The 12324-nt window shown below is 41.4% G+C and overlaps 1 protein-coding gene across 1 annotated transcript in view; it reads left to right on the forward strand.

Annotated features, from left to right (window-relative positions):
- Window positions 1-521: 521 nt before the first annotated feature.
- The window catches only part of LOC139551101 (carboxyl-terminal PDZ ligand of neuronal nitric oxide synthase protein-like), a 35782-nt gene continuing 23979 nt past the window's right edge, over window positions 522-12324 (forward strand). The window contains exons 1-5 of the mRNA XM_071362496.1: window positions 522-856; window positions 1309-1380; window positions 8344-8436; window positions 9361-9419; window positions 9572-9680. Coding sequence (XP_071218597.1) covers window positions 752-856; window positions 1309-1380; window positions 8344-8436; window positions 9361-9419; window positions 9572-9680 — 438 coding nt within the window. The 5' untranslated portion in view covers window positions 522-751. The remainder of the gene's footprint in view (window positions 857-1308; window positions 1381-8343; window positions 8437-9360; window positions 9420-9571; window positions 9681-12324) is intronic.

The raw sequence follows: 12324 nt of genomic DNA on the forward strand, positions 1-12324 counted from the left end.
AAAAATGGATTTGATTTGGCACGCGCGTAAACTGCGCATCACCTGTTGTTTTTATTTATGGCCAAGACAGGAAAAACGGACAACCTTGCCTTGAGGGGATTCGATTAATCTGTCCCGGGACCCCGGGGAGGCGTGTTTTTCACCGGGTGAAATTTGATTGCATTCGTTTTAGAACCGGGCTTCCTCCCCGGCGTGAGCCAGGCGCCCAGTTCAAAGCACACGGCAAAGTCGGCTCAAAACAAAAGTGACGTGGTAATGAGTAGGATTCTGAGTTTTCACGTCAATGTGATTTGCTTTTGATAAAATCCCGTTATCTGATTTCCCAATGAAAACTAGTTTGACAATTCAAACATACATTTAATGGAAAATAGATGTATGTTTCTGGACGATGCATCATGCTGCGTTACACTGGCGCAGATTACGGTTCAATTTGAGATGTACACTCCTCCCTCACCGCTTTTGCCCGTTTCCTTCATGGGCCATAGACCGGTGCCCCGTGGTTCAGCATAATCGAACCCGACCCTTGAGAATTGTGCGTCATCCAAAACAGCACTAGAGCGGCAGATATTCCATCTCGGACTGTATAAAATTGTACCACTAGACGCATATTGTGTTGGCATAGTGGTTCCATTCCATAGGCAACTAACCAATCAAAGACCTTCGTGAGTGTTGAGCGAGATGCGCGTATTTACAGTCTTCTAATAGCGTTGGCATAAAACTAGTGTCGGACTAGTCGTGTATCGGAAGGGCGATGCCAGGGATAACCAAGTATAATTTAGTGGATGATGCACAGGACTTGAGGATCCCCATGCACAACGAAGCGGCATTTCAGCATGGGGTCTGCTTTGAGGCAAAGGTAAGGTTACCTAGTAGGCTATAAACTACAGTAACCGCTTATCAATGTGGGGCAACAATGTAGTTAAGGATAACAGGAGTGACCCGGCGTCGCTTAGTAAATAATGAATTGATATCTAAAATGACATGACAGTACAATGTAATGAGGATATATTTACATGTTTTATTTTAATCGTACGCTAATATTACGCTGTGCTTGTTAATTTAATTCTAAATGCACTGTATTAGATTATAGGTTACAGTGTGCTTTTGACATCTATTAATTCATTTTATTAAGCTATATTATACCAACTTGTTTGCTATTCAAATCCATTTACAGTACGTTAACAATTTATTCCGAATGTATAGTGAACTCCTTTTGACAAGAAGCAGTTGAGATCAGAGTAAGAGTTGAAGATATCAATAGGCTACTTGAATTACTAATGACGTCTCATAACTTTGTAAATATTATAGTACATTGGCAGTCTGGAAGTCGGTCGTCCAAATAGCCGAATGGAGATAGTGGCTGCAATGAGAAGGATACGGGTAAGGCACTTTCAACAATACAATCTGTGAGCCATACTATTAAATGTATTTCTCTCCCTTCCAGAAATGATTCTTTCGCTATATATTAGGAATATTGCAATGCCCTTCAAAACTTGGACTGTATGTGTGTGTGTGCATGCACGTGCACGTGCTTGCATGCAAATATATTTTTAAGAGACTAATATTCTACTCTCTCACATTGGTATGGTATCTGCCTATCAAACAGAATGACATTGCCTCTTATCAATTATTGCAAGTATATCATAATATTCTAAGGCTATAAGACTATAATAACAGTCTAAAGGCCCCCACAGACTACGATTTTAGCAGTCTTATGTCACGTTTTTGCGGACCCAGACAAAAAGTCCACGTTGTGGGCAAATTCTTAGGTCATAAATGATTGTCGGACATCTTGGCTCGTTCAGTGTGACAGCAGCTGTGTTCGAATACCAATACTAACATACTGTATACTACATACTTAGGGTGCGTTCGTAAATTCAGAGCGTTGTCAGATTGAGTTTTTCGCTCTCTGAGCGTTCAGAGCGCACACTAGATGCTCTGGCCGAGGAATAGGGTTGATCAGAGCGTTCTGACCTCACAACGGCAGTCAAGCACCCAAGCTAACATTGGCTAGCTTGCTAGCTAATTCAAGACACAAATGAGAGGACACCTCACTCTGACCCTTTTACTCGCCCTAGCAGAGTTGGTTAGGCTGTTTTTATGTTATCCAGAGCATTGGTGACAGTAACTGTGCTGCTGGCAACAATTTAATTACGCTTTTTTGCCAACATTTACTGACACGGCCATATTCAACTGGTGTTGAGCGTTTGTAAATTCATTAGTTATTCTGCGCTCTTGCACACTCAGACAAGAGTGCTCTGAAATCGGAGTAGATAGCCAGAGAGAATTTACGAGCGCACCCTTAATGAGTATATACTACATACGAAATACTATTAGTTCATTTTAGTATACTGTAAATTAACTATCGTTTCAGTTGAGCATACTAGTGCTTTGCTTTTGCTATGCAACCTCTTGCTAGCTTGGCAGCATAACAAATGACTAGCTAGACATTTTACATTTCCGGGTGTGTTCGTAAATTCAATCTGGAGTACCAGAGAGCACTCAGAGTGCGCTCTGGGTGTTTGTAAATTCAGAGCATTGTCAAATTCAGAGTGTTTTGCTCTCAGAGCGTTCAGAGAGCACACTGGACGCTCTGGCGGAAGAGTAGGGTTGATCCGAGCGTTCTGACCTAACAATAGCAGTCAAGCACACAAGATAACTTTGGCTAGCTACTTCCAGACACAAATGAGAGGACACCTCACTTTGACCATTTTACTCACCCTAGCAGAGCTGGTTAGGCTGTTTTTATGTTATCCAGAGCATTGGTGACAGTAACTGTGCTGCTGGCAACAATTTAATTATGCTTTTTTATTATTATTCATCAGTTATTCTGCGCTCTTGCACACTCAGACAAGAGTGCTCTGAAATCGGAGTAGATAGCCAGAATTAACAATGTCCATTGAGAACGCACAACGACTATACCACTTAGCTAAGAATGACGTGAATAATCAAGTCAATAAACATTTTGTAGTTAGTTAAATAGCATATAGTTAATATACTGCCTGGCAAGTTCGATGTATTTAGTAGTCAACTAACGTTAGGTGGCTAGCTAACATACTGGTACATACAGCTGTAATGCTATGCGGTTCGTAAGGATAGGGTAGCCAACAAATTGTCAGCCAACGTAACGTAACTTATTTGAAAAATCATTACTTTATTACATTGCTCAACATCTTCTTAACATTTTTCATAATTAGTTAAAGCAATGAATTTGTATCCTCTCTCATCGGACTTCGGCTGCATATTGTCCGCCATTTTCTTCAAATCTGAAAACTTGAAGCCACGGCCATTTTCTGAAGACATTTTATTTTTTATTTTTTTTCACCTTTATTTAACCAGGTAGGCTAGTTGAGAACAAGTTCTCATTTGCAACTGCGACCTGGCAATTCCCATAGCATTATGGGTCCTAAAAGCATGGAAATAGTGTCCACTGTTTGTGTACTTCGTATTTTGGCGGATTTAATAAGACATCCGGGAACTTTTGGCATACTAACTATATCCATACTATGACCAATAAGCCTACTACATACTCAATTTACGTCACAAATAGTACTGTTAGTGAGGTTAGTATGAGTATTCGAACACAGCTAAGGTCTGCCGATTAAGTACCACTATGTGCGGTCGTAGGCTCGGACAAAGTTATGGCAGTCAAAACTTTAGCATTTATAGTGTAGTGTTCCTGGTGTTACGAGCCGATGCCGGTGACTGACCAATGGGAACACGGTCGGCACTGAGTATACACACAATATTATGATTATTACGTTAGCTAACGTAGCCTCCCAATCGCAGAATGTGGCGATGGAATTTAAGCAAATCATACATTCTAGCCAGGTTGATATAAAGATTTTAATTTGACAACATCGCACAGTGTGACGGAAAAATAGTTAAAGACTGAATCCGACGTACAGTGTGGAAAGGCCTTAAACCAACCATCTCTTCTAATCTTATATAACCAATATTTCTAACCATCTCTGTTCGAAGAGTCCTCTTTCTAAATCTTAAAACCAATATCCCTAACCATCTCTTTAAGAGACATCCACTCCTCTGGAGAGATGAGACAGAGACGGCAATGGTGTCTTGCATTAACGGATACTGCAGTGGGCCAGAGTATTACAGTGTTACAGAGAGGATTTAACTGCTGCAGAGTCAGCTGGGAGAGCCAAATGTTACATTTAATCTAGTGATGCGTCTGTGTCACACAGAGGTCGGCCAGTTCCTCAATGACACCCAGAGAGGGACAATTTCTATACGTTTTATTTTCACATGCACAAGTACAGTGAAATGCTTAAGTTGCCTGCTCTACCCAACAGTGCTGTAATCAATATCAAAATAGTTTAACAAACAAAATCTCTCTCTCTATATATATATATATATATATATATATGTATGTATATATATAAAGAAAGAAAACACGAACAATAAGAAATAAGAAACAGTATGTTTAAACAGTATGGCAGCAGCATAAGTGGTGTGTGTGTGTGTGTGTGTGTGTGTGTGTGTGTGGTGGTGATTATGTGTGTGTAAGTGTTTGGGTGTTAGAGTGACAGTGTAGACGTGATAGGTGGATATACATGTGAACAGGGCTGGAAAGTAACTGGTAGCAAGAATATATAAATACTTAAGGTAATATACAGTGGGGAGAACAAGTATTTGATACACTGCCGATTTTGCAGGTTTTCCTACTTACAAAGCATGTAGAGGTCTGTAATTTTTATCATAGGTACACTTCAACTATGAGAGACGGAATCTAAAACAAAAATCCAGAAAATCACATTGTATGATTTTTAAGTAATTAATTTGCATTTTATTGCATGACATAAGTATTTGATACATCAGAAAAGCAGAACTTAATATTTGGTACAGAAACCTTTGTTTGCAATTACAGAGATCATACGTGTCCTGTAGTTCTTGACTAGGTTTGCACACACTGCAGCAGGGATTTTGGCCCACTCCTCCCTACAGATCTTCTCCAGATCCTTCAGGTTTCGGGGCTGTCGCTGGGCAATACGGACTTTCAGCTCCCTCCAAAGATTTTCTATTGGGTTCAGGTCTGGAGACTGGCTAGGCCACTCCAGGACCTTGAGATGCTTCTTACGGAGCCACTCCTTAGTTGCCATGGCTGTGTGCTTCGTGTCGTTGTCATGCTGGAAGACCCAGCCACGACCCATCTCTAATGCTCTTACTGAGGGAAGGAGGTTGTTGGCCAAGATCTTGCGATACATGGCCCCATCCATCCTCCCCTCAATACGCAGCAGTCGTCCTGTCCCCTTTGCAGAAAAGCATCCCCAAAGAATGATGTTTCCACCTCCATGCTTCACGGTTGGGATGGTGTTCTTGGGGTTGTACTCATACTTCTTCTTCCTCCAAACACGGCGAGTGGAGTTAGACCAAAAAGCTCTATTTTTGTCTCATCAGACCACATGACCTTCTCCCATTCCTCCTCTGGATCATCCAGATGGTCATTGGCAAACTTCAGACAGGCCTGGACATGCACTGGCTTAAGCAGGGGGACCTTGCGTCCGCTGCAGGATTTTAATCCATGACGGCGTAGTGTGTTACTAATGGTTTTCTTTGAGACTGTGGTCCCAGCTCTCTTCAGGTCATTGACCAGGTCCTGCCGTGTAGTTCTGGGCTGATCCCTCACCTTCCTCATGATCATTGATGCCCCACGAGGTGAAATCTTGCATGGAGCCCCAGACCGAGGGTGATTGACCTTCATCTTGAACTTCTTCCATTTTCTAATAATTGCGCCAACAGTTGTTTCCTTCTCACCAAGCTGCTTGCCTATTGTCCTGTAGCCCATCCCAGCCTTGTGCAGGTCTACAATTTTATCCCTGATGTCCTTACACAGCTCTCTGGTCTTGGCCAATGTGGAGAGGTTGGAATCTGTTTGATTGTGTGTGGACAGGTGTCTTTTATACAGGTAACGAGTTCAAACAGGTGCAGTTAATACAGGTAATGAGTGGAGAACAGGAGGGCTTCTTAAAGAAAAACTAACAGGTCTGTGAGAGCCGGAATTCTTACTGGTTGGTAGGTGATCAAATACTTATGTCATGCAATAAAATGCTAATTAATTATTTAAAAATCATACAATGTGATTTTCTGGATTTTTGTTTTAGATTCCGTCTCTCACAGTTGAAGTGTACCTATGATAAAAATTACAGACCTCTACATGCTTTGTAAGTAGGAAAACCTGCAAAATCGGCAGTGTATCAAATACTTGTTCTCCCCAATGTACTAGTGGTAATATATGCATGTAAACAGGAGTAATAGTGACCAGTAGCAGGATAAATAGATAGATACTAATGGTAATCAATAATCAATGAACAGCAGTGTAGTGGTTGTATTTAACAATCTTATGGCCAGGGGATAGAAGCTGTTTAGGAGTATGTTGGTCTTGATGCACCAGTACCGTCTCCACCATCTGACGGGAGCATGGAGAACAGTCCATGTCTCGGGTGGCCAGTCTTTGGCCATTTTTAGGGCCATTCTCAGACACTGCCTGGCATGTATGTCCTGGATGGCTGTGAGCTCACCCCAAGTGATGCGCTGGGCCATCCGCCTCAACCTCTGTAGGGCATTCCTGTCGAGGGTGGTGCAGTTTCCATACCAGACAGTGATACAACCAGTCAGGAAGCTCTCAATGGAGCAGCTGTAAAAGGTTCTAAGGATGTCAGGAGCCATGGCAAATCGTTTCAGCCTCCTGAGGGAGAAGAGACACTGCCGTGCCTTCCTCACAACTGTGCTGGTGTGAGAGAACCATGATCCTCAGTGATGTGGACACCGAGGAACTTGAAGGTATTGACCCTCCACTGCGGCCCCATCGAAGTGAATGTGGCTGTGCACCTGCCCATGTTTCCTGAAGTCCACGATCAGCTCCTTGATCTTGCTGACATTGAAGGAGAGGTTGTTGTCCTGGCACCACATTGCCAGGCAGTGGTGTAAAGTACTTAAGTAAAAATATTTTGAAATACTACTTAAGTTGTTTTTTGGGTATCTGTACTTTACTATTTAATGTATTTTTTAAAAACTACTTTTACACCACTACATTCCTAAAGAAGATAATGTATTTGTTACTCCATACATTTCCCCTGACACCCAAAAGTACTCATTACATTTTGAATGCTTAGCAGGACAAGAGAACATCCCTGGTCATCCCTATTGCCTCTGATTTGGCGGACTCACAAAACACACATGCTTCGTTTAGAAATTATGTCTGAGTGTTGGAATGTGCCCCTGGGTATCTGTAAATAAATAAAAAACAAGAAAATTGTGCAATCTGGTATGCTTAATATATACAGTACCAGTAAAAAGTTTGGACACACCTAGTCATTTAAGGGTTTTTCTTAATTTTTGTACTATTTTCTACATTGTAGAATAATAGTGAAGACATCAAAACGATGAAATAACACATATGGCGTCATGTAGTAACCAAAAAAGTGTTTAAAAAATCTAAAAATATTTTATATTTGAGATTCTTCAAAGTAGCCACCCTTTCATAAAATAGTCCATAGTCCAAAACTAAAAATGAAGGAAAAAGGAAAAAGTCAGCCAATAGAACATGCAGAATATCAATTCATTTTTACAGGAAAAGAAGAGCAGCATGGAGAATCTTCAAACCTTTGACATGAGAGAATCCTGATTAGCCTTTTGGTCGAGGATCGGAGGGGGGAAAAGTGCTTTTGATAAAAGTCCTCATTTGATCAATTCGACTTCTGATGTTGTATTTCCTCATTTGGGGAAAAACATGTTTATTTTAGATGAGTATTTGTCGTTTAGATGTCTGGTCCCTTTGACTGCAGTGAGGCAGCGGGAACGGTTCGAACTACTCAAAGGCAAGAATAAAAGCGGTGCACACTGCTGAGTCTTCCTTCATGTCTAATGCACTCTGAGGGGAGGGGGAACCTAGTTGCTGAAGACTTTGCCAGCTCTACAATCTGACTTTTCCTGTTTTCTTTCAGCCTTAGGCGACATTGTGTTGACCCAAACTTTGATTTACTCTCAGCAGCAGATGGTGTCTTGTAGGGACAAAGATGGTAAATACTTAAGTACTCACTCTCTGCCTCAAAGCACGTTTCTATCCCTTTACATCTCTACAGGAACTGTATCTCTGACAAGGTTGAGGAAAATTGGAATTGGAATCTAATTTTACTTCCTGAATACGAATGAATTTAAATGGATTTTACCCCAACCCTGCTCTGTGGTTATGTGCAAACTATAATGACATGATACACACACAAAGTCCATGATGTCACCCCTAGGCTATATACCGTGGGCTTGTATGGATCATTTTATATTCCAGTTTCATGTACAAATCTATGGAATTTACATTTCCCCCCACAGTATGAATTCAAATTGAAGAACATCAAGAAGAAGAAAGTCAACATCATCGTGTCTGCGGATGGTGTAAGGGTGGTTTTGCGGAAAAAGAAAAAGGTAAGTCCCCTTCAAAATATGAAATAACTGATGAAGTCAGAGTAGCTACCAAAATGATGGTCTTCATTATGAATTGTTCTATTGGAGAATGTGTGCCTTTTCTTACATTTGTATGAGCTTGACTGTCTTGTGCTCATAGTGAAAACTCACATCAACATTTCAGCCACTTAGCAGATGCCCTTATCCAGAGTAAGTTCCTTTTATTTATGTTTATTTTACCTTTATTTAACTAGGCAAGTCAGTTAAGAACAAACTCTTATTTACAATGACGGCCTACCCCGGACGACGCTGGGCCAATTGTGCGCCGCCCTATGGGACTCCCAATCACAGCCTGGATTCAAACCAGAGACTGCAGTGACACCTCTTGTTCTGAGATGCCGTGCCTTAGACCGCTGCGCCACTCAGGAGCCACTCGCTACACTCACAGTAGTGAGTGGATACATTTCATTTGTACTTTTGTACATCAACTATTATTTTGCACCAAGGTCAATGATACAAGAAACTGAAACTGTTATGTTATTTCTTAGCCCATCATATTGAAGGGCTAGAGTTACTAAATGTTTCCACCAGTGTGAAGTGTGCAACTATTATTTTCCAGATGCAGTAAATCAAAAGGAAAATTCATCATCAATGATGAAAAGACGGTTCTATCGTCAAATGTGAACAGGCTTTCGTTTGCGTATGGAGGCGGAATGGCTTATGGTTGTGAAATGTGGTGATTTGATGAATGATTGAATGCCATAGCTCTTTGTCCTTCATGGAAGCTGCAAGGTCCCTCATCTTGAGTGTCTCTGCAGATGGAAAAAGTTTAAGAACCTCCATATGTACGTATTTCCTATAGGTGAAACACTGACCCTAAGTCATGAGTCGTAGAAGTGAATTACAGCGTTGCGTAAGTGTTGTTGCTCTGTGGTTGTGTTCCAGAGGAAAGAGTGGTCTTGGGATGACAATACAGTCATGATAACACAAGACCCCATCTACAGGTAAAGACAGGCACCAAGTGCCCTCAAACATAACCCTCTTTAAGACTATTCTTTGGTATGTCCATACAAACACATTGATGATTTTTGATTGAGTAGTTCAGATTGAAATCAATCAAATTCTCGTGATCAAGATATTTCCCCGTCCCTTTTAGGATTTTCTATGTGTCACATGACGCGCAGGACTTGAAGATCTTCAGTTACATTGCGAGAGATGGAAAGAGCAACATGTTCCGTTGTAATGTCTTCAAATCCAAGAGGAAGGTAAGACCTTAGAGATCTTATAATTCTACAGTATACAGTTGAAGTCAGAAGTTTACATACACCTTAGCCAAATACATTTAAACTCAGTTTTTCACAATTCCTGACATTTAATCCTAGTACAAATTCCCTGTCTTAGGTCAGTTAGGATCACCACTTTATTTTAAGAATGTGAAATGTCGAAATAGTAGAGAGAATGATTTATTTCAGCTTTTATTTCTTTCATCACATTCCCAGTGGGTCAGAAGTTTACATACACTCAATTAGTATTTGGTAGCATTGCCTTTAAATTGTTTAACTTGGGTCAAACGTTTCGGGTAGACTTCTACAAGCTTCCCACAATAAGTTGGGTGAATTTTGGCCCATTCCTCCTGACAGAGCTGGCGTAACTGAGTCAGGTTTGTAGGCCTCCTTGCTCGCACACGCTTTTTCAGTTCTGCCCACACATTTTCCATAGGATTGAGGTCAGGGCTTTGTGATGGCCACTCGAATACCTTGACTTTGTTGTCCTTAAAACCTGTTACAGCTAGACGTTCCGCTAGCGGAACATCCGGTGAAATTAAATTATTAGAAATATTTTCAATACTTTGATACAATCACAAGTGCAATACACCAAAATTAAGCTGAACTTCTTGTTAATCCAGCCATTGTGTCAGATTTTAAAAAGTCTTTACTGTCACGACTTCCACCGAAGGTGGCTCCTCTCCCTGTTCGGGCGGCGCTCGGCGGTCGTCGTCACCGGTCTACTAGCTGCCACCGATTCCTTTTTCTTTTCTGTTAGTTTTGTCTTGATTGTTTTCACCTGTTACTTATTTGTTGTTAATTATTGGCCTATTTAATCTTACAGGGCCCGCCTGCTTTTGTACGGGCTTATTCTACCTGTCAGTGGTGTGATTGTTGTGTGCGTACGTATTTTGCTGTCTGTTATTTTCCCTAGTTTTGGGGACATACCTGTTTATTGGTATTTTTGCCTGTTTGTTGGCTAGACCCAGCTAAATAAAACGCATGCATTGGAAGCATTGCTCTCTGCGCCTGACTCCACACCCACCACTCCTAGCTATAATGATATGATATGATCCTTTGCTGTTGTTCTGGGATTGATTTGCACTTTTCGCACCAAAGTACGTTCATCTCTAGGAGACAGAACGCGTCTCCTTCCTGAGCGGTATGACGGCTTTGTGGTCCCATGGTGTTTATACTTGCGTACTATTGTTTGTACAGATGAATGTGGTACCTTCAGGCGTTTGGAAATTGCTCCCAAGGATGAACCCCAAAACAATTCTGAGGTCTTGGCTTATTTCATTTGATTTTCTCACGATGTCAAGCAAAGAGGCACTGAGTTTGAAGGTAGGCCTTGAAATATATCCGCAGGTTCACCTCCAATTGACTCAAATGATGTCAATTAGCCTATCAGAAGCTTCTAAAGCCATGACTTCATTTTCTGGAATTTTCCAAGCTGTTTAAAAGGCACAGTCAATTTAGTGTATGTAAACTTCTGAACCACTTGAATTGTGATACATTGAATTAAAAGTGAAATAATCTGTCTGTAAACAATTGTTGGAAAAATGACTTGTGTCCTGCACAAAGTAGATGTCCTAACCGACTTGCCAAAACTATAGTTTATTAATGACATGAAATTTGTTGAGTGGTTGAAAAACTAGTTTTAACGACTCCAACCTAAGTGTATGTAAACTTCTTACTTCAACTGAATGTTCTATGTGATGATTATATGGGTAAGAAGGGTGTAGCTCTCTGGGAGTGGGCTGAGAATGAGATTAAAGTTATCCACAGGTTCCAGATCAGTGATATATAATCCGCTTATTTCTACAGGGTATCAGATCGTGGCAGCAGCTGCTTAGGGAAGGGGCAGGGAATAGGGAGGGAAGGGGGCTGGGTATAGGGAATGTGCCATGATGCATTATATTTTACTTGGGACTCTTGGATCAATAGGGATCTTCGAGAGCTTAGTCTATACAAACACATACACACACGCTGTGCATGCACGCACGCACATGAACACAGTGCATACACATTTTATACACAGTACACACATCTGATGAATTTAAATTTCACATAACCCTGCATGCAAGAAAAATGATTGGGAAAATGAATGGCACGCGACTACCCCATAGCTGCATATGGAACAGCCACAATTTTCTGCATAACAAAAGCCTGGATAGCAACCCCACCAATGAGGTTGGCTCTCATCACTTCACCATGGATACCAGCCATGTACTGTAGACAGTGACTGAGTGAAGCAGCATACTAATGAGTGTCTGCGTTCCAAATGGCACCCTATTCCCTATTGGGGATTATGGGCCCTGGTCAAATGTAATGCACTGCGTAAGGAATAGGGTGCCATTTAGGACGCAGTCAGTGAGTGAGAAGGGAAGAAAGAGGCTTTTACTTCTGTCCTTAATGTCATCTTCAAGCTGTACCACCCACCATCTTCACTTACCAGGGAACAGAGACGCAGGCTGCAATCCTGTGTAGTGTAGTCGTGCCATTCAGATGATTCCAGCCTTGAAGCTCTTATCTCAGGCTTCCAGATCGAACGTTGGCCATTGAAGGGGAGGGTGAAACGATGATACTGCGCTTGATTTACTGGACTTCATGTGGCTTCCCATGGATCACTGTATAGGGTTTA

This window comes from Salvelinus alpinus, chromosome 23, assembly GCF_045679555.1.
Source record: "Salvelinus alpinus chromosome 23, SLU_Salpinus.1, whole genome shotgun sequence".
NCBI lineage: Eukaryota > Metazoa > Chordata > Actinopteri > Salmoniformes > Salmonidae > Salvelinus > Salvelinus alpinus.